The following is a 25241-nucleotide window of genomic DNA, read 5'->3' on the forward strand; positions in this document are numbered from 1 at the left end:
AAAAAAAAAAAAAAAAAGAAATTAACTTAAAGTCCCACTAAATACCTTAAGGTCCCCACCCCATTTAAACTACTTACTTGATTTATCTATTAATATGTTGCTAATACCCAAAACCACATATTGACACCCATGAATTTCCAGAGGACGCTGAAAATGCCCACTGGACACCACACTCATCATCTAACTGATTGCTCAGAACACAAGTCTAATGGAAGCTACTGCAGTATATCCCCTCAGCAATTATCACAAATGCAGCTTTCAATGGAAATTGCAGTCTGGGCACTAAGCTGAACTTGAGGAGGTGGATGAGAAAGGGAAACCCTTGGTATATTTGCAAGCTGAGAAGCCAGGACTAGAATGAATGGCCCTAGAAAAGATGCATTTTCTTCAAGATAAAATTTGTGAGGCCTCCAGGGGAGGACGAACATATGGATATTGAATGGAAGCTTTGGTGGCCCAAATAAGAAAAATGAGGTTGTGAGTTGGCCGACGTATAAAGGAAGAGCATGTCTTAGGCCTGGAAATGAAGGACTTAATGGGACCATAAACTAATTTCAGCAACCATCTGTAATTAAGAAATAACCTTAAAATAGTTCTGTTTTTTTAAATCAAAAACATTCTGAAAATAAAATTGCTTCTTATTTTTACTTAGAAATGACTTCTTTAGAACAATCCAAGGCCTGGCAATGATAATACGCCTGCAATGTATCTGCTGATATCTGATAGTCGAACTGCAGTAGGTATTGGTATAAATACGCCTATGGTTTGGCATAAAGCGGCAGGTGTTTAATAATCGCGACTGAAGCGGCACTGCGGTGAGTCACACTGTGGATCCAAAATGGGGAACGTGGCAAGGAAACAGATACAAGTTGAGCAGTAAGCTGGGGCTCAAGACATCAGACCAATGAAGGCCGAGGCAGGGAGAAAGGATTACCCCCACTGCGTCCTGAGGAGGCCTGTAAGCTACATCTATCTACTCACACCTTCTGGTAGGTAATCCACAAAGCAGGTTGGCCGCCCAGCCTGAAAGAAGCCCTTGCCTACTTAACAGCCAAAATTAGTTAACAATCAGTTAGGCAGGGGAGCTAAAAGAGGGAGCTAAGAGGAAAACCATTAACATGAAACAATGATAAACTAGAGCTATTTAACTTGTGTCTTTAAGTACAGAAATGTAAGGTTGAGTAAACATGACCATCTAAATCCTTTAATCCTGCCGCTGACATTTATAGTGACTGAGAAGGATTAATCATTTTGATCTCCAAATGAATCATTTTAAGCAGTTAATATTTAAAAGTAATAAACTTTGGAGTTGCAGTAATTAGCCCAGTGGATCTGATTAATGCTTCAGGTTTTTGTCTCTTTTCATAAAACTCGATTCTCACAAAAATAAGCTTTCTCAGCACCAGTATTTCAGAAAACATGAAAAGGGGTTTCAGATTCCTTTCGTTTTGTCTGATGACAGAGGTGAGGGGAACACTGGGGAAATGAAAAGTTTGGGGTCTAACTGGAAATTCATGGCAGCATTAAGTGCTGAATGGTAGGACCATATGGTCATATTTCTTTTGAAGTCTCGGATCAGTTCCCATTATTCACTATAATGGCATCCAAGACTAAACTGAATCTCAGTCTTTAAAATTAAAAGCATTTTCCTCTTGGCTCTCAAATCTTCCTCTTTCACAATTTCCAACATGTCTGAATGGTTAACAGATTTTCATAATGCAAAAAAATACAAATAAATAAAAATAAGAAGAGTAAGAAAAATAATTTATTCCATTTCACATCCAAAGCAGGATAAAATGGTGCAGAGACATTATTATTTTAATCAAAGGAGTTACTGATACTATTTTTACATCTGTCCAATGCTACCAGTGACATTCTAAAATTGTATTTACAACCTTCATGTTATATATTTAAGAAATATGATTTCAATTCTTTTGACCTAGCCGGAACATTCAATATATAGAAACATTTAAAAACTACTTATCATTTTAGTAATAATCTAATAAAACTGCCCCCCCACCAAAAGTAGTCTATATCTAAGAGCTTAAAACGGGCTCTTTTTTATTTGGAAATTGATGAAAATATTTGAAGACCTGGTCCCATCTATGACACAAACTCTTTATTCTCTCAGTACAGTCCTGGATATGTTGTATATGCTCTTAATGGCAAAATGCCTTTATCCAGCAAAACATTCTAGTACAATGACAGCAGAGGTTGTTTTTGAAAGATTGTGGTTATGGTTCAGTAGAGACAGTGCAACTCTGCTCTGTGGAAATCTCACCCCTGTGGAAGCCGGGAAAATAGAAACCCGAAACTGTCCATGTTCAACTACAGTTGTTTGAACACGCTGATTTTTGTTTTTGTTGTATTTATTACTATTCAGGTAAATTTCATAGGCAGTGAAATACACAGATCTAAAGTGGATACTTCCATGAGTTTTAACAAATGTACCCACCATGACCCCAAGCAAGACAAGGCACTTCTGCATCACTCCCACAAAGCTCTCCCACACCCAGTCCATCCCCACCAAACAGGCAACCACCGTCCTGATTTCTTCTACAGAAGACTAGTTTTGTATGTTCTTGAACTTATGTAAACAGAGTCCTATAGGATGTACTCGGGATCCTTTTGCTCAGTGGATCTTTGAGATTCTTCCACACTGTTGCAAGTATCTGTAGATCACTCTTTTGGGCTGCCAACTCATATTCTATTGCATTAACACACAACTGTTACATCCATTCTCTTGGTGATTCCAATATGGGCCTATTATGAATAGAGCTGCTATGAACGTAAGATTTTATTTACTTTGGGTAAATACTAAGGAGATGAATTGCTGGGTCCAGGGGGAGATGTTATTTTTAACTTTAGATAAGAAATTGCCCAACAGTTTCCAAAGCAGTGTGTCATTTTACACATGAAAGTTTCAGCTGTTCCATATCCTCAATATTTGGTGCTATGGGTCTTTTTAATTTTAGCCATTCTAGAAGACGAGTGGCAGTATTTCATTGTGGTTTTAATTTTCATTTCTCTGATGGCTAATGGTGTTAAGCATTTTTTCCACAGGTTTATTCATCACTTGTGTCTCTTTTCTATGATGTTTCTATTACAAGCTTTTGCCCATTTAAAATTTGGTTATTTATCTTTTGTTACTGATTTGTAGAAGGTCTTTATATATTCTAGAGACAAGTCTCTGTGATAGATGATAGATAATTTTCTCCCAGATTGTGGCTTTGCTTTTCATTTTCTTAAAGGTAATGTCTGATAAGCTAAACATTTTAATTTTGATGAAGCCCAATTTATCAATTTTTTTTATATTTATTCCTCTTGTGACCTTTCTAAGATATCTTTGTCTATCTCATGTTTGTGAAGACATTTAAGAACATATGTAGCTTTTTACTGTGGTTTTCTAATAGAAACTAGAAAGATAAAAGAGTAGAGTAGAAAAATGATTGAAATTAGATTCTAGTTTTCTTCTGGACCTAACTCACCAGCTGTTGTCTGAGTGAACATTTTAACAAGTTTGAGTCTCTGTATTCCTCATGTATACTAATGGACCCAGAGGCTCTCAAAGATCTCCCAACCACACCAGTTTATGCAGAGGCATAAATGGAACATGAAAAAAAAATAGCTAAGAATAATAGCATCAAGAGTCCAAGGAGAAAAATGGAAAAGAAAACGTTAAAATTTCCTTTAGCATTGGGAACTTTTGGTTTACATTTCATCCCCAAAATAAATCACAAGCACAATGCTATGTTCTGATCTGGCTGCTCCCTTAAACACCATATCTGGAGTTCATCCTGAACTGAAAACCAAGCCATCAGGGCAGCAGAGACATGAACAAGCCAGATCTGACTATCCGGAAAGGTGCTTTTCTTCTCCAACCCCCAAAGTGTAGAACCAACCTGCTGCAGTTCCGAAGCAGGAATTATTTTTGGCCTTTGACCTTTTGACTGAAAATTGGAAGGTGTTCCTTCACAGCTCTACTCTCAAATGCAACCTCTGTGAATATTTTGCGGTTTTTTTCTTTCAGATTTTATTGTTATTGTTTATTTCACATACTTTAATGAGAGCTTCTGTATAAAGTTTTGAGCACAGCTATTCATGAATTGCTGTTTTTTTGTTTTGTTTTGTTTTTTGTTTTTTTGGCTTCTTCCTAAGCCAGAACTTCAAAAACTATATAGAAAGTCCTCACCTTAGGAATCTGTTGGGTTTAGAAGTTGATAAGGATCAGTATGTATTTTCCCATGAAAACAACATGGAGGATGCCAAGATGGAACACAACAAGTCTTCTAAGATATCTGTGTCTGAATGAAGAACTGGGTGAATTGTACTCTAGGGTATGGCTTCCATGTGTGAGACTGTTCCTTTGAACAAATTTACCCACCGGGAAGATCCCGCCTACGGCCGCTTCCATTGATTTCCTGCTTACCAAGCGGGGAGAACCTTCCTAGGCAAATCCCCTGGATATATGAATGCTCAGTGAAAGATGCCAGGATAGCAGCTGTATAGTAGGGATGCAGAATTTGGAATTAGCTACCGCCTTTCCCACACTAATAGGAAAATCAATTCTCCTTTTCACGTTTATTGACCATGTGAATTTCTCTTTTGTGAATTGTCTATGCAAGACTTTTCCCCTTGGGCTGTTTATCTTTCTGTTTTCAAACTGTAATAGTCATTCAGTATATACTAGATACAGACATTATATATGTCACCAGAACTATAAATATATTTCCCAATGTAGTGATTTTGTTTCTGGGTATTTTAATTTACATGTAAAAGGTTTTAAATGTTAAAACTAATCATTTAAGTCTATCTTTTCTTCTGGGTTTTCTGTTAGAAACATTCTGATTTTGTATTAGAAAATTTCTCCCCTACTCTTGAAGTGTACATAGAGTCCCTGGGATAGGCTGTGTGGATTCAAACCACTTTCTTCTTGCCACCTTTATTATAAAGACTGGAAAGCAAAAATAGAAAATGCTTCGTCTCCTTATGCAGCTAAGTATGGTCATGTATAACAGTTCTGAAAAGAGAGAGGCAGCGAGAAGTCTCAGGGGAGTAAAATAAATAGTCCAATGTAGAGTAGGCCTTCCTACCTGTGTGTTCATTCTTATTCTAACAGGAATATGAAAGCACAGCTGCCACCTGAGCACCAAGGGGACAAAAGCTACCTGCTAAGAATGACAAAGATGAAAAAGACAGAGAGATGCCTTAATGATATCTTTAAGCCCTGGCTACACAGTCTACCTCTGGACTTCTTCTTTAATAAGAAAATGATTCTCTTCAGTTTTGAAGCTGAAGTTTTCTGCTACTCACGGCTCAAGTCATTCCTATCTTACTCAGTCTCCCAAATTAACTTCTAGAATCCTTGCTTTATTTTTCACATTTGTCTTTAATCCATCTTAATTTATTTTTGAATATGCTGAGAGATACGGGTCCAATTTTACATTCTTCCAGATGGATAACCAGTTGTGCCAGCACCATTTATCAAATCCCACTGAATAGAAAAACCTTCTTTTTTGTTTTATGTTAAGTTTCCCTATATACTAGAATCTATTTCTGAAATTTTTGTCTATTCCATGAACCTACTTGTCTTTACTTATACCAATATCATATAGACATGATTACAGTAGCTTCACAATACTTTTGAAAATACATATTAAGTCCATTTTGTCCTCACTATTTGACTTTTAAATGTGGTTTTGACTATTTCCAGACATTGAAAATATCAATTTATGATCCCTTGAATTTTAAGATAAATTTGAAGATCACTCACTCCAATTAAAATTAACCCTAACCCACTGGAATTCTATGTGATATCCTTAACTTCTATGCATTTATTTGGGGAGAATTCATACTCTTATGGTACCATCTTCCCATCCTAAAGCATTGGTTATTTATTTAGATCCTGTTTGATGTCTTTTTAATAATATTTTATAGGTACCTTCATATTAGGTCACATAGCACGCTTGCAAAATTTATTCCAAAGAATTTTATAAAGTCTGTTGCCTTTGTGATAGGAATTTTTTTTCTGACTTCCAAGCAGCAGATATTAATAACAGGTATCAGGCATTATTCTAAGCAGTTTACATATATTAACTCATTTTATCCTCAACAAACTACAGCACAATCTATGAATAATGAACATGGAGGCAGAGAGAAATTACGTAACTTGTACAAAAAAGTTCCTTGGCCAAGATTAGGTAACCTGCCAGTCAGTTCAGGCAAGGCGGACCTGGGATTCACACACAGGTCATGTGGCTTCAGAACCTACACTCTCCGCCATTAGACTATATGATCTACACTGTCTATATATTTATTCTGTATTCATCCAACTACCAAATTCACTTCAAATTCTTTTTTTTAAATTTCTAGAGACACATGGTTTTTGTATGCATACAACCATATCTTTAACAAAAGTACTGACTTTAACTTTTTCCAAAATATATATCAAATGTTATATATCAATTTTCTTATTACAATTGCTAAAATATCTAAAACAATTTTGAATAATAATTGTGAGCACAGGTAAACCTTTCTTATGTTCCTATTTCTATTGAAATGTCCTAGAATCTCACTTTTTAGAATGCTGTTTAATGTCTTGAATGATCATGTCAAATATTACTACCACATTGAAGTGTTTTTTCTTCTTGTGAGTTTATTTGAATAAAGAATGGTTTCTAAATTTTTTCCAAAACTTGTAAATCATCTATTGATAAGATCATGTTTTTCTACTTTGGTTTATTAATCTAATTATGGTAGATTTCTGAACACCAAAAAATCATTGTATATTCAGCAAGGATTAGTAACCACTTGGTTTTTAATTTGGTCTAGCATATTATTCTTTTTATATATTGCTGGATTCTTAAATGCAAATATTTGTTTTGAATTCTTACACACCTACTGAAAAGCAATTTCGGTAGGTAAAGCAATTTATGTATGATTTCTTTTTTTTGTACTATTCTAATCAAGTTTAGTTATTAAGGTTATGGCAACTTCATAACATGAACTTTGATGCCTTCCATCTGTTGTGAAGGGTGGTGTTGAACAGATTTTTAAACATTAAACTTAGTTGTACTTTGAAGGTTATGTAAAACGTACCTAGGAACATATCGGGCCCTTTGAAACGGTCTCTCTTTTAATCACCTTTCTCATCTTGTCTGAAATAATTGGTGTTGACAAGTTTGCTCCATGCTCTGAAATCTTTTGGGGTTAATCATATTCTCTGAGAAAAAATAAATTCCTCTAGATTTTTCAAATTTATTGCTTGGAATAATAGCACCTCTTTAGTTGTTACAGTCTTTTAGGATCTCTTCTTATTTTGTTCTCATTATTTCTTAATCAGGATCATAGGTGCTTTCTATTTTATTAGCCTTTTTAAAGACTTAGCTGTTTTGTTTGCTTTAAATGTCAGCTATATCTTATGTACCTCTTTCTACTTCCTCTGATTTCTTTACCAGACATTGTACTCTACTCATTTCTTTCTTTTGTTTTTTTTTCTTTTTTTGAGACGGAGTCTTGCTCTGTCGCCCAGGCTGGAGTGCAGTGGCGCAATCTTGGCTCACTGCAAGCTCCGCCTCCCAGGTTCAAGCAATTCTCCTGCCTCAGCCTCCCGAATAGCTGGGATTACAGGCACACACCACCACGCACAGCTAGCTTTTGTATTTTTAGTAGAGACAGGGTTTCTCCATGTTGGCCAGGCTGGTCTCGAACTCCTGACCTCAGCTGATCCGCCCACCTCAGCCTCCCAAAGTGCTGGGATTACAGGTGTGAGTCACTGTGCCCAGCCTGAACTCATTTCTTAAATGTATAGTACATTCCTATTTTGTTGGTCTTTGTTCTTGATTTCTTCACAATGTTTTTCCTATGATAATGACTTTCACTGTCTCCCATACATTTTGGAAGTAGACTTTTCACTGCTCTTGGTTGCTTTTTATCGTAGTCAAGGGACATCATAATCCAAGGGGCAAAAGTGTTTTCTTCATTTATCTTTTGTTATTTATTTCTAATTTTACTACATTTTATGATAAAATGTTTTGGCTTATAAAAGCTATTTTCTGAATTTTTTATTGTTTTTTTTTTTTTGTGGCCAAATACATAATCAGTTTCTGCTACTATGCCATAGAAATATAAAAAATTGTATTATTTCTATCTGACAGTTGTAAATTTCTGTATATATATCTTAGTTAAAATTTTTGATTAATATTATATGATTGCAGTCTTATTTTTGTCTTTCAGATCTGCCTGATTCTGAAGGAAGTTAATCAAAATATCTCACCATTAATGTGTTTTAACAATCTTTCTTTTTAAATAGTTTTTCCTTATAAATTTAGCTACTATATTATTGTTCAACATATGCATTTTAAGAATGTTCTTCTTCTGCACAGTATGCCTTTTATCACTTACCCAATGGTCCTTTTTATCCTGTTGAGAGTTTTTAGTCATAAATTCCATCTTTCCTGATATTAATACTGCCATTCCTCCTTTCTTTTTGTTTGTATTCACTTAATGTATCTTTAGTCTCAACAATTTTCTTTACCATTTTAAGTGTATGTCTTATAAACACCAATAACTTTTATAAACCAAATGAGTAGTTCATGTCAAAATGCAGTACATTTATTTATTTTATTTTTTGGAGACAGAGTCTTGCTCTGTCACCCAGGCTGGAGTGCAGTGGCGTTGACCTTGGCTCACCACAACCTCCATCTCATGGGTGCAAGCGAGTCTTGTGCCTTAGCCTCCTGAGTAGCTGGGACCACACGCCCCTGCCACCACACCTGGCTAATATTTGTATTTTTTAGTAGAGACCGGGTTTCTGTATGTTGGCCAGGCTGGTCTTGTACTCCCAGCTTCAAGTGATCCATCCACCTCGGCCTCCCAAAGTGCTGGGATTACAGGTGTGAGCCACCACACCCGGCCAAAATGCAGTATATTTAAATTTTAGGTAATAGGTAATGGAGTAGATTTGACTCCTTTCATCTCATTTTTTGATTATTCATGATTTTTCCTGTTTCCTTTTTTTCCTTGGAGCTGCTTTTGCTAAACTGGTCAGATTGCTACTCAATCCCTTTCCTCACTGCTAATTAGGTGGGTCTATTGCCCTCTTTTCATTGTATTAATGATTACCTTCCCACTCCTGACATTCATATTCAAATATATGTTTCTCATTGTCATATGAATGCAAGATAGCAATTATTTCCCTCCACTAAAGCTCTGTTTCATAACTGTTTCCCCACTCTCCCTCTTCAGATGAGATGAGAATTTGGAACACTTTTATTTTTCTACTTTCCTCCAACTACTGGATTTTGCTGAGATAGGTAAATGCTTTTAGTTCCAGCCTTCTGTTAAGGTTTCTCTTGTAGTGCTTCTGACACATTTCCGGTTGCTCTGTCATCATCTTTTGAGATTTAACTATATACACCATAGAGCTGTTTTCTCATCATTGTCTCCTGTTTGGAGGTCATGGTGCTGATTCAGTTGCTATTTCTTCTTGAGTACTTCCTTAGATGGTGTATGTACGTTGTTGACTTGGTCTCCAAATCCCAGCATTACCTCAGTATCTTTCATTTACTCTGAGAAATAAATGCTATTGACGGGGTTCAGGACATGCTACCCAAAACATGGCATCTTGGCATTTGAGAAAACAGCAGAAGCAGGAAGGTCACTCTCACTTCCCCTTGCCCTTCTCCCCTGAAGGAAGACATAAGATCCTCATCCAAGAGGTGCCCTCCCTATATGAGGAGGAAGGAACATCCATATCTCTGAAGACACAAGGACACAGAGAAGAATCTGAACAAACAGGCCTTGCCCAGTTCCTCCCAGTTTTTCATCATTCAACCCCTGTATCCAGTCATATTTCTCTGTGACTGTCCACTCTTCATCCAACCTTGCAGAAAAATACACAAATTTACCCATTTCTTTCGGCATTCATTTCCTTATGAAGGGTCTTGTGTCACCAAAAACTTACGTTAAATGAATTTGTGTGCATTTCTCTTGTTAAGCTGTCTTTTGTTATAGGGGCCTTAGTCATGAACCTAGTGACGCATGGGAAAAGAAATCTTTCCTCCCCTAGAGTATCTTCTCTGCAGATAAGATCCCTCCCTGGGTTGCTTTTTTTTTTTTTCCTCTCAGTAGGTGTTATTCCACTGTTTTCAAGCTTTTGTTGTTGCAGATGAGAAATTCATTATTGGTGTCATTTATTTTAGTAAGTAAAACAAGTAACCTGCCTTTTCTCTGTGGAACCTTGTAAACTCTCTTTATCCTTGAAGTTAAAGAATTTTTCTAGAATGTGCTTCAGTTTGTGTGTGTGCATGTGCGTTGTCTTCTTAATTTTATCTGAAATTCTCTTTTCTGTTTTGAGTTGTTTCTTCTACCTGGTCTTCAAAACCACTAACCTCTCTTCTTCAACTAATCTGTTGCCATTTTTAGTTTGTAAATTATGATGGTAATTTTTTCTCCAGCATTTGGTGGCCATTGTTGTTTTGTTGTTGTTGCTTTTTTGTTGTTATTGTTCTGGGATTTCTGCACATGCTTTAGTTACGATGTTTTATTTTGGTTATTTTGGTTCAGGTTGTCTTCTCTTATCTCCATTGTTCATTTTCATTATAAGCTTCTTAATCTATTTCTTTTGCATCTTATCCCACTTCCTGCATGCTGGGTGCCATTAAATTTGTTGTTTTCCTGAGGTGCTTTAAGAAAGAGTGGGAAATCGTGTTAAATTCCTGGAACGAACATCTCTGCTATTTGGTTTTCTCAGATGGCATTCTCACCATATCAGAGGGAGAAATGCATCTGTTTAGGCTTCCCCAGCTCCTGAGGGCCCAAGGAAACCAGCTGCTCCCACAAGGCAACATTTGCCCAAGCGGAGGCCATGGGAGGGGCAGGCCAGCCTCTTTCTGGAACCACCAGGCCACAGCATTCTTCTTGACCTTCACATTAGGGCTTCACCCCATTCCACGCTCTCATCTGGCACAAAGCAGAAAACACCTGCACCAGCTTGGTTCTTCAGGATCCTAACAGAGTTGCAGATCTCATGTGTACCCTCCAACACTGCTCAGCTCACAGGAGGCAGGGAGTCTGCTGGGAGATGAGTGGATAAGCCCATTGAAGCCACCATCATGCCAGAATCCAAGACACATATTTACAGGAACATTCAGACTGCTCCTCTAATGTCCTTTTGTTTCCTCACAAGGGTTATCCTTGGTAAGGGGCAGGTCTAGCATCTGGAATGTTTGCATACAAGATGGGCTAGCACTCAGGATGCAGCCCATAAGGGAGGTCCGGCAGTGGGGAATCAGAGCTTATGGGATCAATTTCCCTCTTCTCTTTCTTTCCTCTTCCCAGTGTAATCCCCCAAACTACACTTGAACTGGCCTTGAACTAGAAAGGGCAGGAGGTGAGCAGAAGCCATGCTTCTGGGGGCTGGGGGTGCTCAGCATTACTGATGAAGGTAAGAATGAAGAGATGGCATGGCCCAAAGAGGGGAGTTTCTGCGAGTGGGGCCATGGTGTCAGCAAAGGCCAAAGATGAGGCACACTTAGAAATCAATCAGTGCCTGTCGTTGTCAATCTGCCTTCCTCCTTCCCTTCCCTTCTTTGCAAATTTATTTTGTTTTAATTTCAGTAATGTATAAATATAGATATCATGGTGTTTTTCAAATTTAAAAACAGAGTTCTGGCTGGGTGCAGTGGCTCACGCTCATAATCCTGCACTTTGGGAGGTCAAGGTGGGCGAATCACCTGAGGAGAGGAGTTCGAGACCAGCCTGGCCAACATGGCGAAGCCTCATCTCTACTAAAAATACAAAAATTAGCTGGGCATAGTGGCAGGCGCCTGTAATCCCAGCTACTTGGGAAGTTGAGGCAGGAGAATTGCTTGAACCCGGGAGGCAGAGGTTGCAGTGGGCTGAGATCATGCCATTTCACTCCAGCCTGGGAGACGGAGTGAGATTCCGTCTCAAAACAAAACAAAACAAAACAAAACAAAAAACAGAATCCTTCCTCTCCATTGTCATCCTACAAATAAAGAATAAATGGTGTTCTTCACAAGTTAAAATTCTTAAATTCACAACCCCAACACTGATTATTGACTAACTCTTATACAATTTGGGTTAGGGTCCCAAAGTGGTTCTTTTCAGGCTTATGACTCAGTGGAACAAATGTATTCTTCCTTCCAGACATCATCTCTTTTCAAGGTTCACCCTCACGGGCCGCGTTCCTTGTTGGAATTGAAAAGTGTTTGGTCAAGAATACTGCAGGCAGTGTGCATAGCCCAGAGAGCTGCAGCAGAGAAACAATGTTCTTTTATTTGACCACTTCTCCAAAAGCTGTGGGATGATCCTATGCAGCTGTTTCATAAGAAATTTGTCTGAGACCTGATGGGATAACTTTTCTTCAAAGATTAATAAAAGAAAATAGCATCCAAGAATGCAAAACAAGCCATTGTTACCCTAACCTCATCCTCACCTACAGCAAGCTCCACAGCTGTTCAAAGAGCAACTATTTCCATCACCAACAAACGACATGAAGAGATTTAAAAAGAGAAAGAGATCTATGTGAGATCCCGTCAAATTACACAATGACTGTGAAGATGAAATGATCCCCAGCATTATACTACCTAAATATAACATGTAATTAACAGTAGTCACCTGCCAGTCAGTAAGGCCATACAAAACCATTAAAATCAAGTTTGATAATTAGACATAAAATTGGTCAATTAAAAATGTAAAAACATCATATTTCTCGATTTGAATTCTCCATATAATTGCACCAACAGAATCCCTGTTTGTCCCTTTCTCCAGCTGAAGCCGCATTTCCCTGTGTCATTCAAGGAGTAAATGGATATAGGACTGATCGGCTGTTTTAAAACTCCATGGACAAAAAAAAGCGAAATTAGCATGACTCTTTGGAATTGTTTCAAAGATATTTGGCTACTATGAATATTTTAATCTTTCATTTTATTACCTATATGATGTCAGTAGCTGTGGCAGGAAGCACATTTTGTCAATTAAATAATTAATCCCATAGCATAATAGTCCATGAGGAAAAATTGACATTTGTCAGGTTCAAAGACAATGAAAGCCTGGAAAGATTTTACATTATGCTTACTCAAGAAAAACATGATCTGATAGCAGACTTTCCTTACTCATTTCTCTCCTACACCTGCCACTCCCACTACAAATACTCCCCACATCAAACCACAGGAAGGAGAAAGTATCTGCAATGCCGCCCTCACACTCATCCTCATTCACTCAATTACAAAATCATATCAATTTTATTTCCTAAATATGCCTACAGTTTCCACACACCTCACTATCTACACCATGAACATTTTAATGCAAAATTGACTAAAACAGGCTGGGCGTGGTGGCTCACACCTGTTATTTCAGCACTCCCAGGGAGGCCCAAGTAAGAGGGCTGCTTGAGGCCAGTAGTTTTGAGACCAGTCTGAGAAACAAGTGAGACCCTGTCTCTATTAAAACAAAATGTCTTTAAAATTAGCCAGGCATGGTGTGGTGTGCATTTATGATTCCAGCTACTCAGGGGGCTGAGGCAGGAGGATTTTTTGAGCCCAGGAGCTGTAGGCTGCAGTGAGCTATGACTGCCCCACTGCAGTTCGGTTTGGGCAACAGACTGAGACCTTGTCACTAAATAAATAAATAATAATAATAATAGACTTAAAAAATTGATTCCAATAAACCAAAGGGTGATATTTTACTGAGTTGCCTGTTTTTCACTGTGGCAACTGCACAGAGATTAGAAGCCAGGCCAGAGTCGGGCAAGCTTGGGCTCAAGTTCCAGCTGAATTTCAGGAGCCATGTGATCTCCAGCTTCTCCAAACCTCGTACGTCTCAACCTGTGAAAAGACTATGCTACCAGTACCCACCCTACCAGGCGGCTGCACACACCTGCCTAGGGCGCTGACCAGCACGTAGGCAGCATTAGCTGTAACTAGCAGTCCATCCCATCTATGTTTCTACAAAGTTCGGATTCACACACGTCAAGTGACGTGCGGCGCCGTCACACACCGTGTGTGCGCTTCTCCATTCACTTCTGCTCTCCAGCAAGGCCTCCCTGGCTGCCTGGCACACTTTCTCTTTCCTCTGCCCCTTCGTATTCTGCAGTCCTTGGCTTGGAAGGAGTGAGGAATAACACTATTTGGCCCCCTAAGAACTTCCGTTTCAGGGCTTCTACAAATGCTACAGCCAGGTTGTCAACAACAGTCTGCGCTGGATTAAGGCTGTCTAGGAGGAGAACGGTTCCGTGTGCTATTTTTAACCTGTGTAGGCATCATCTGTGCTGCCAAAAAGAAATGCTTGCCTGGGGCGGAGATGACCCCCAAACGCAGCCTCATGTGCTGCTGTTTCCTTTGAATAATATTCCACAATGTGGAGTTTGGGTTTTTTTCTTTTCTTTTATTATTATTATTATTTTATTTTGTTTTCCAACAGGGCACTAAAGAGTTATTTTGTTACAAAAGCAAGACTTTACATTCGGTCTAGATCGCACGCATTTCTACACTACTTACTATTTTTTAAATTGTTGAAAAAATGTACACTGATAATCTATGTCAGCTGGGCAGATAACATGAAAAAATGGGTTTCAAATGACAATACAGTGTACAAGCAACTAACAGTACATACCCCAAATACGTGTTGTATCTCTCCTGAAAAACTGATGAAAAATTTTAAGCTATTTTGTCCCTTTTCATAAAATTTGATACCAGTAATTAGTAAGGCATGCTTTAGGGTATAAAAATCTCCCCTTAGCAAATCAAATGAGTTTTCTTTGATGTAAACCAGCTTGGGTGAGTGAACACTGTTTCAATCTAGTTAGAATGGCTCTTTGCACAATGCAGGGAAGAAAAGAACCATGGAAAATTTTCAAACTTTTGAACGATTTATTGCATTATTACTTTTTCTTCAATGTATTCCTGCCCAATATCAAACTTAGTCACACTGTCTGTATGGTGATTGGAAAAGAAGGAATATATTCTTTATTATTAAAGTTTAATTTATTTTTCCTCATTTCCAGATTAAATTAGCCAAGGGATGCTAAGTTATACGTAAATTATACTGCACATTAGAAATGTAAGAGGATTTTATTTTTGTTAATCTTGCCCACATCTCAAGACTGTATTAGAAGAAACAAAATATAACTACGTATGTCTAATAAAAATAACCTACTGTCTTAAGCATGGAAATGGGTAGGTTTAGGATAGTGAAGTAAAGTTACAGGAGTCATGATTCCACTGGGAGCATCCTCAGGCCAAAAACAGTGTAAAAATGTTCCACAGATACACGCGCATGAGCAAACCATAGTGAATTATATTGTGGGAAACTAGGAAGTGCTAAGGTGTACACTTAATTTACGAGGTTGCCTGGGAGAAAGACAACGGGAGCTTTCCGTGGCAGGCTCTTGTGTGAGTCAGACAGAGGCAAACAGCAGGGCTGCTCGGGTGCTGAGATGATCTGGGATAACAAGCCACACTTTCTTGTGAGGGAAAGGTGGGTTGCTTCACCAACAGCTCCTGTTCTCCTTGTACCGGTTCTAACCACAGACACAATGGCTGTGAGCACCTTCATTCAACTAAAAGGGAGCCCCAGAGACTGGGGTTTCAAGTTTCCACAAGTTTGCACAAACGCTTGGACCATACGCAGAATCATAAACCTCACGTATAGCAGATGTGGCTTCGGAATTCTCCACGTGTCAGTGCCTGTGCCTGGGGGGCCAATGTGCCCATTGGCGGCTTTCTACCTCTCCTCTGGAATACTGTGTGATCCTCTAACATCTCAAAATCACAACCAGCAGATGGAACACCAAAGTCAGAAAACAGACAGGTCACCTTGACACCTATGAGTTAGCAACATGTGAGCATTGCCTTATTTTACTAGGACAGTTACCCACCTTGTCTAGTGAACTCGTCTGCTTCTCTGTGAACCAAATCCTTCACTCTGTTGCCATAAAGCAGCCGCGAGGAGTCATGATCAAAAGCTTTCAGTGTCTCACTGGAGCTGTAGGACTTCTGTGTGGGTACCCGACACTCCTCATTGTCTGCGGAGGAATTGGTGTAGCGCCGTTCTTTCTCTCGTCTGCTCTTGGTCAGGGAGCAATAAGGCCTGCGTTCTTTCACATCCATACTTCATTCCTTCTGTGTGCACATCAGTCCTGCTGGTGACAACTTAGGCTCAGGGTTCAAGTCTCATTGGCCTCTCTGTAAAGATACAAGGTTTGCATGATGTCAGCATGACATTCACCTAAAAACTGGCTACTCTCTACCCTTCTCAATCTGGGATGGTAGGAAACAATAGTATTGCTTACCTAGGAAACTTGCTTTCAACAAGAAATTAGTATTTCTGAAATTAGTGTAAAATATTTTGTATCACCAAGAGGGGAAGCACGCTTTCTGCTGGTGAGGGCTATGAGTGCTTATTGAAGCTACTGTATCTGATTTACTAATACACTAATACAAAAAATAATTGTAAGCTCACCCTGAAATTTCACTACAGAAGCCAGCTAAAAATTGGCTTCAATAGTTTGTGAAATTTTCCACAATGGAAAAGTTAGAATGGCTTTTCTCTTTATAGCATTTCTCCATTCAAAATAAATTCCCTTTCTTTTCTTATAAACGTACACTATTTTTTTCTTTTCAATGTATTTTAAAGAGCAGGAGCAAATTGGGAAATTCTTGTGCTACTGAAGCCTTTTTTTTTTATTTTTTTTTTTTTTTTTTAATTATCTTACATAACACTCTTCTTCAGAGGGCACAATTTTCATGTTTTTTTAAGAACTCAATATGTCCTTCTCCCACACCAGTCTGCTTAAAATGCATTTTCCTCTCTAGCAAAAGAATTTAATCAGCACTATCCTGATATTTAAGGTAATTCAAGTGGCTAATTTGATGGGGGGAGTTTCCTGCAACTTCACGAATAAGGAAGTCAAATGGTGTTTCTCTACTTAAAAACTCTCTATTTCCTGAATTTGCTGAACTGACAGTGGAAAGGATGGGTGGAAAAGGTCTGCGGCAAGAGACTGGGGCCTTCAAGAGGTAGAGTGGCCCAGGACTCATCTGCATTTCAAATGCCCTCCTTTGTCTTTATTCCTTCTCCTTTTGTCTCTCCTTTTAATCTGAAGGACCCTGAAGGCTTTATCTTCAGTCCTTAGTGTTTTCTTCCCACCCCACTCAATTCACTTTTTCCTAAATTCACTTTTTCTTTGAGTGATTCCAGAGTCAACTTGAAATCAATGGTTCTCAGCTGGCCCCAGGCCTTCTCCTTGGTTCCTGTAGTACCCTTCGGACTGACTGCTGTTGAGATAGTAGTTTCTTCACTTCCAAAGAAAGTGAGTGCCTCTCTCAAAGAATCAGTGTCTCTGGTCTCGGTCTCAATCTCTCTGTCTCTGTCTGTCTCTCTCTTTCTCTCTCTCTTCCCTACTCTCTCCAGCATGCACTATCAGTATACACACCACACAGCTCATTAATGTGCTTCCAACTTGGAGCCTTGTGGCTGACTCTCTCCCATGTCAACTCAGCTTATCCTGGAGTTGTCAACAATTCTTGATCCTTTCTGTTGTAACATTACAAATGTACCCCTCACTTTCAAAGTTTTGCCTTCCATCAGCTACAAGAAGAGTGGCAAGACTCCCTGGGCTAGAATAACCACAGAGTTCCAGAGCCCAGACCTGGGAAGGTTTGGAGTGTTCCTCCCTGCTATGTCTTCAACCAAATTATACCCTCCTCTCTCCATGTTGCCAATGAAGGGTTTCCTTGTGGGGTTCCATATTTCTCTGCTTCCAAATATCGATATTGCTACCAAATACCGAGCTGTTCAAAGTAGTTGCTGATATTTTAGTTTAGTCTTGGAATATATCTTGATTTCTCTACCTTTGTCTTCCATGAATTTGATTTTATTTTAAAAAACGATTTTCACTGACCCCTCTGATTCATTACTCCATTATTATATTTACAAATTCTTCCAATAGCTCCTAGGAGAAACTGAATTTCTCATATTGTACCTTTCCTTTCAATCTTAAATTGAAATAATAAACATTTTCAAGGTACGGTGACAGATTATTTTTATACAAAAGGATTAAAACAACTTACCAATTCACTCTTTTATTCCAACAAAGAGAAGTTTTTTTTTAACTTAATTTTTTAAATTTTATTTTATTTTTTTAGAAGGAATCTCGCTCTGTTGCCCAGGCTACAGTGTAGTGGCGCTTGGCTTACTGCAACCTCTGCCTCCTAGGTTCAAGCAATTCTCCTGCCTTAGCCTCCCAAGTAATCGGAACTATAGGAGCTCACCACCACATCCAGCTACTTTTCTGTATTTTTAATAGAGACGGGGTTTCACCAGATTAGCCAGGATGGCCTCCATCTCCTGGACTCGTGATCTACCCGCTTCTGCCTCCCAAAGTGCTAGGATTACAGGCGTGAGCCACCGCTCCCAGCCAAGAGATTTTATTTTATTATTATTATTATTATTTTGAGACAGAGTCTTGCTTTGTTGCCCAGGCTGGAATGCAGTGGCACAATGTTGGCTCGCTGCAACCTTTGCCTCCCAGGTTCAAGCAATTCTCCTGCCTCAGCCTCCCGAGTAGCTGGAATTACAGGCACGCACCACCACACCCAGCTAATTTTTGTATTTTTAGTAGAGATGGGGTTTCACAATGTTGGTGAGGCTGGTCTAGAACTCCTGACCTCGGGTGATCCACCTGCCTCAGCCTCTCAAAGTGTTGGGATTACAGGCGTGAGCCACTGTGCCCAGCCCCGAGAAGTTATTTTAGATGAATATTTACTGGATGACTACTATGTGTTAGGCTATCTTCTAGGTGCTGAGGACAAAGAGTGGATAAATGTTCCTGTCCTTATGAGGCATACATTTAGTCAGGGAAACAGGTACATTCTTTCTAACAGAGTGAATAAATATATCTAAGTTCCAGGGAAATTTTGTTTCCAAATCATCTTGATCTTTTTGGAGGGAAGGCCCTATAGACCGAAAACTAAATGATCATTAAAAAGCTTTTCATTGATCAGAAAAATATAAATCGAGCATTTTTAGTAATAAAGATTTGGGATTTGAAGTCATTATAAAAGTTTCATTTCTTGCCCTAAGTTGACATCTATTTTAAAAGAAGTGTTGCTATATATACACATATGTGTGCATTTTGGTACTTTAAAACTGAACTGACTGAAGCAAGGGGAAATTGTTTCCTGCTCTACTGCTGTTTCGCTTCCATTAGTTGGACCAGGTATTGACCGGCAAACTCTGCCAGCCAAATCGGATCCACCACCTGTTTTTGTAAATAAAGTTTTTCTGGAACACAGCCCTTGCATTTGTTGACGTATTGTCCTTGGCCATTTTCATGCTACAAAGACAGAGCTGAGTGGCTGCAATAGGACTGCAGTGGTTTGAATTGTGTCTCCCGAAAAGATAAATCTTAACTGAAATCTTAACTCCCAGTATCTGCCACTGTGATCTTACTTGAAAATGGAGTTTTACTTTTATTTCTGCAGATGTAATAAGGTTACGATGAGGTCATACTGGATTAGGGAGGGGCCTAAACGCAATGACTGGTGTCTTTATGAGAGACAGGAGAGGAAGATTTGGATACAGGCACACACAGACACATAGGAAGGAAGGCCAGGCGAAGACAGAGGCAGAGATGGGAGCAATGGCACTGCCAGCCAAGGAGCACGAATGGCCGCCAGCAACAAATGGAAGTCAGAAGAGAGGCGCGGAGAGGATCCTTCTCTGGACGGCAGAGGTGTGGCCCTTGACCTCACACTTTTGACCTCCAGAACTGAGAGATTAACTTCTTGTTGTTTTAAGCCACCAGGGTTGTGGTCATTTGTCACTGCAACCACAGGAAATGAACACAGAGACCTGATGGCCTGCAAAGTCTAAACTATTTGCTATCTGGTCCTTTAGAGAAAACAGTGTGTAAACCTCTGAGTTAAACCATCCATCTTTCCATTCCCTTTGTCTGTTTGGATTTTTTTGTTTTTTTTTTAGACAGAGTTTCACTCTTTCACCCAGGCTGGAGTGCACTGGTGCAATCTCGCTCACTGCAACGTCTGCCTCCCTGGTTCAAGTGATTCTCCCACCTCAGCCTCCCAAATAGCTGGGATTACAGGCACGTGCCACCACACCCAGCTAATTTGTGTATTTTTAGTAGAGATGGGGTTTCACCATGTTGGCCATGCTTGTCTCAAACTCCTGACGTCAGGTGATCTGCCCGCCTCGGCCTCCCAAAGTATTGGGATTCACAGGCATGAGCTGCAGCGTCCAGTCCCATTTGGATCGTTAAGGGCAAAAAGTATTCTCTCTACTGTATCATTTTCATGATACCATTTTATAATCTTGCAAATTAGATAATTAGTACGTTCTTTAACATAGTAATCACAATTAAAGATGCAACTTTGTGGTGATATTTCTAAAGTTTATAAATCAATACCAACTAAATGTTAATATCTAGTAATGGAAAGATGATTTTAGGTATTCTTAAGCTTTCTAAAACATCTCTAGCATCAAATATCTGAGTTTTCTTTATTTGTGAAACAATTCTCCAGTGCCACAATACATCAAGATGTAATATTTTATTATGCCATCAAAGATCGAGGCAATTTGATCTTAGACTGTAAACAATAAAAAGTCCTTTGGATCTCTCTTTTCATTTTTGTACATAGTTCAGACTCTTCGAGGATTTAATCTACACTGTAATATTTGCAACTACTGATATGCTTCATTGATGGAAGTCAATGAGTTCAATATGACTTCAAAGGCAGTTTTCTGTGTTATCTCTTCCACTCAAGGCTGAAGATGAGAAGGTTAAGAAATGCAGCTTAAGTAATGCCAAACTGTTAGAGCACTTTGATGGTGACTGCACAGTCCTACACAAGGAAGAGGGTCACTGTGTGCATATTCAGCAAAAAGCATTTAATGAATATGACATTAGCAGCATCAGTGGGCAAAGCCTTTGAAAAATAAGGAAAGCCATTAGAAAGTTGACAAAAACAAACAAACAAACAAAAAACAAAAAAACGTTTGATTGGCCAGGCTCAGTGTCTCACGCCTGTAATCCCAGCACTTTGAGAGGCTGAGGTGAGAGGACTGCTTGAGACCAGGAGTTCAAGACCAGCCTGGGCAACATGGTGAGACCACATCGCTACAAAAAATTTAAAAATCAGCTGGGTATGGTGGCACATGCCTGTAGTTCTAGCTACTAAGGAGGCTGAGACAGGAGGATCGCTTGAGCCCAGGACTTCAAGGCTACAGCGAGCCATGGTCATGCCACTGCACTCCAGCCCAGGCAACAGAGGGCGACTCTGTCTCAAAAAAACAGAACAGATAAAAAACTTGTGACTGAACTGGCTACAGCAAATACACAACAATATCAAGCTGATTTGGTTAATTTTCATTAGCTCCTTGAAACGCCCCTCAGTTACTAACCACAGCACTCCTCTGGAAATCACAGCTGGGCTTAAAGCAAGTTGGATTACTTGGTTATTTGTTTCTTCCCAACACTCTGGAAGTATGTGACTGAATGAATGAATGGGCAAGCAATCCCTGCCTTATGGACACCAGACTTAGGGTGATCCTATCCTCTATTTCAGAGGTATTATTTAAATATATTTTGAAACTTGGCCAGAGAACTTAACGACATCTTTACATTGTTTTGTAACATGTTCCTAATCCTGACGAAATACTTTTTAATTTTATCTTTAGAAAGTAACTTGATTTTTTTGTGTCTTTAAAACCCTTGATGCCAATGATTACAATTTATCAAACAACCCTAACATCAATTGTAGTTCCAAAATTCCATAAGGTAGTATATATCTATGTAGAGACTGAAATATAAACAAATATCCAAACCCAAAAGATTAAATAACCTCTAATCAAACTCACTCATGCTTCCATTTTTATCTGTTTTCTGTACGAATTACAAATCCTTGAATGCTACCTTGGATATCTCTATATAGAGTGTCCTCCTATCTTTATTATAGTCTGGAAAAGCTCACGCCCAAAGTAACCAGACATCAAAGAAACACTAATTTACAACAACACATTTTAGATTAAAGGTCTAAATTAAGTTCTTTGTACAGAGTACCAAAAATTTTTTGCCTTTTTTTACTCACAATTCATATTTTCACTAAGTTAGTATTTATGATTTATTACCAATTATGTTAATTGAACAGTAAATATAACTTTGCATACCATAAGAATTTCAAAGCATTTCCTTTATTGAATAACTAAAATAATTGAGGAAATCAATTGCTTTTGTTCATTTTAGAGAAAATTATGTTTCCTGAGGCAAATTTATAAATCAAAGAATTGAAATAATTAAATACAAAAATAAAATCATATTACGGGTTTTTTTGGTAGTGCTAAATTCAAGCATAACTAGAATTTGAGCTTATAGTTTCAAATAGTAGAACACAAGAGACTCTGACTATCATGTTAGTGGTAAAAAGTTAAAACACAGGGCCAGGCATGGTGGATCACACCTGTAATTCTAGCACTTTAGGAGGCCAAAGCAGGAAGATTGCTTGAGCCCAGGAGTTTGGGACCAACCTGATGAACCCCTGTCTCTACAAAAATCAAACCAAACAAAAACAAAACAAAAAAACAGGCACAGTGGCACATGCCTGTAGCCCCAGCTACTTGGGTGGCTGAGATGGGAGGATCTATTGAGCCTAGGATGTGGAGGCTGCAGTGAGCCATGACAGTGCCACTGCACTCCAGCCTAGGAGACAGAGTAAGACCCTGTCTCAAAAAACACCCCACAAAGACTGTGAAAGGAAATACAGGAAAAAGGGAACCTACTATGAATATAAAATGTGAGACTTGTTGGGAAGATTCAGAGACAGAGAAAAATAAATATAATGAATAGTGATTGAGGAGGTTAAAATTGGGCAGGTTGTTTCCTTTACACATGACAGTAAATAAAGATAACTTTTGGTAGCAATAATAAATAAGAAGCCACCTTTTGCTTCCAGCCAAGATTGCAGTAATAAGAACTGGATTATCCTGCTATCTAAAACAATAACAACAAAAAGACAAAATATCTGAAACCACAGTTTTCTTTTTTCTTTTGTTTTGAGACAGAGTCTTACTCCGTCACCCAGGCTGGAGTGCAGTGGCGCAATCTTGGCTCACTGCAAGCTCCACCTCCGGGGTTCACGCCATTCTCCTGCCTCAGCCTCCCGAGTAGCTGGGACTACAGGCGCCCGCCACCACACCCGGCTAATTTTTTGCATTTTTAGTAGAGATGGGGTTTCACCGTGTTAGCCAGGATGGTCTCGATCTCCTGACCTCGTGATCCACCCTCCTCGGCCTCCCAAAGTGCTGGGATTACAGGCGTGAGCCACCGTGCCTGGCCAAAACCATAGTTTTCAAGCCATTGACATCAGTCAGTGAAGGACAGTGAATCCTGAGAGATGAGAAACAATGAGGCTGTGCTGTGGATCACACTTGCTTACTGCCTTGAAAATTTACAGACTGTAGCACAGGAAGGGCGGCCCAGGAAGAGTCCAGAAGACTCTCTCAATTAGAGGTGAAGCTGAGCCCTGTAGAACAGGTGGTAAGAATTTGCAGGACAAGTTGCTGGAGAAAAGAGAGCCATTTGGAGAAAGAATCCTGAAGATCTGCAAAGGGTCCCTCTGGGTTGTTCCACAGAGTACTGATCAACACAGGTGTGTGAGGAGACCACTGGAGGGCAGAGAACGAATGACATGAAAGGACTGTATCAGGGTATCTCAACCTCAGCACTACTCACCTTCTTGAAAGAAAAATTCCTTTTTTTGTGAGAGTAGGGGCATTTTGTAGTAGGATGTTGGGCAGTATTCCTAGCCTCTTCCCACTGGATGCCAGTTGCACCCCAGTCATGACAATCAAAATATTTCTAGATATTACCAAATGTCCCTGGGGGCAAAATTTTTCCCTCTAAAGGACCACTGAATTATAGGTAAAGTAAGTATACAGGGCTCACAAAAGGCCAAGAATAATGTCTGTTTCCAGCAGCCAGACTGGGGGAAAAAATCGTACTTCATTGGGCAAGGTACTCAGAAAGGTCTTGCCTAAGTTGTGGGGAATAATTAGCAGTAAACTAAACACAGTTCTGGTTCTACCCAGCAAAACTTAAAAGCAAGACCAGGAAAGATCTAACTGTTTCCAAGCAGCTTAACTGCACAATAGCAAAGCTTAAGAATATTACAGAAATATAAAAATATCCATCATTCAACAAGATCAAATCCACCATGGTTGACATCCAATCAAAAATTACCAGGCATGCAAAGAAGAAGGAAAATAATGAAGAGAAAAATCAATCATCAATCAATTGAAACTACCAAGAAGTGATATTGGTGTAAGAATTCAGAGAGAAGGACATGAAAATAGTTATTATAATTGTATTCCATACAAGCAAAAAATTAGAGACATGGCATATATAAAAAGAAGACTAAAGTCAAACTTCAAGAGAAAAACTTCAATGTCTGAGATAAAAAAATATACTGAATAGGATTAATGGAAGATTAGACACTGTAGAAGAGTAGAGAACTCAAAATGGTACTAGAAACTACACAAAATAAAGCACAGAAAAAGAATAAGTGGATAAATAAATAAAACACCAGAAAGATACAGGACTACTTTAAGAGACTAATATACATGTGGTCGGAATCCCAGAAGAAGAAGACAGACAAAAGTGAACAGAAAAAAAATGTGAAGAAATAATAACTGAAGATGTTTCAAAATTGATGAATATTATAAACTTACAGATGCCAGTAGCTCAACAAGCCCCAAACACAAGAAATGTGAACAAAACTACACCAGGGCATTTCGTTATGTTTAATTGTTCAAAACCAGTGATACAGAGAAAATCTTAAAGGCAGACACAGGAAAAAGGAATATCACATACAGAGCTTCTCAAAGGAAATAATGTAAGCAAAATTACAGTAGAAAAACATCTTTAAAGTACTGAAAGAAAAAAAAACTCACCCTAGAATTTTATATCCCATGAAAATATCTCTCAAAATGAATGTGAAATAAATACCTTTTGGACATACAGAAGCTGATCATCAGCAGACTCTCATTACAAAAAATGTAAAGGAAGCCCTTCAGGCAAAATAAAAACAAAATCACATAGAAATATGTACCTACACAAAGGAATAAACAGCACTTGAAAATGGTAAGTATGTGGTTAAGTATGTAAGATATTTTTCTTACTATTTAAATCTCCTTAAAAGATAGAC

The 25241-nt window shown here is 38.8% G+C and overlaps 1 protein-coding gene across 1 annotated transcript in view; it reads right to left on the reverse strand.

The window, feature by feature from the left end:
* Window positions 1-16213, reverse strand: part of TENM3 (teneurin transmembrane protein 3) — a 494169-nt gene extending 477956 nt beyond the window's left edge. Inside the window, 1 exon segment of the mRNA XM_017854351.1 lies at window positions 15902-16213. Within this exon segment, the coding sequence (XP_017709840.1) occupies window positions 15902-16133 (232 nt within the window). The 5' untranslated portion in view covers window positions 16134-16213.
* Between the last annotated feature and the right edge of the window lie 9028 nt (window positions 16214-25241).

Source organism: Rhinopithecus bieti, unplaced genomic scaffold (assembly GCF_001698545.2).
Source record: "Rhinopithecus bieti isolate Rb0 unplaced genomic scaffold, ASM169854v2 scaffold_38004, whole genome shotgun sequence".
NCBI classification, from domain to species: domain Eukaryota; kingdom Metazoa; phylum Chordata; class Mammalia; order Primates; family Cercopithecidae; genus Rhinopithecus; species Rhinopithecus bieti.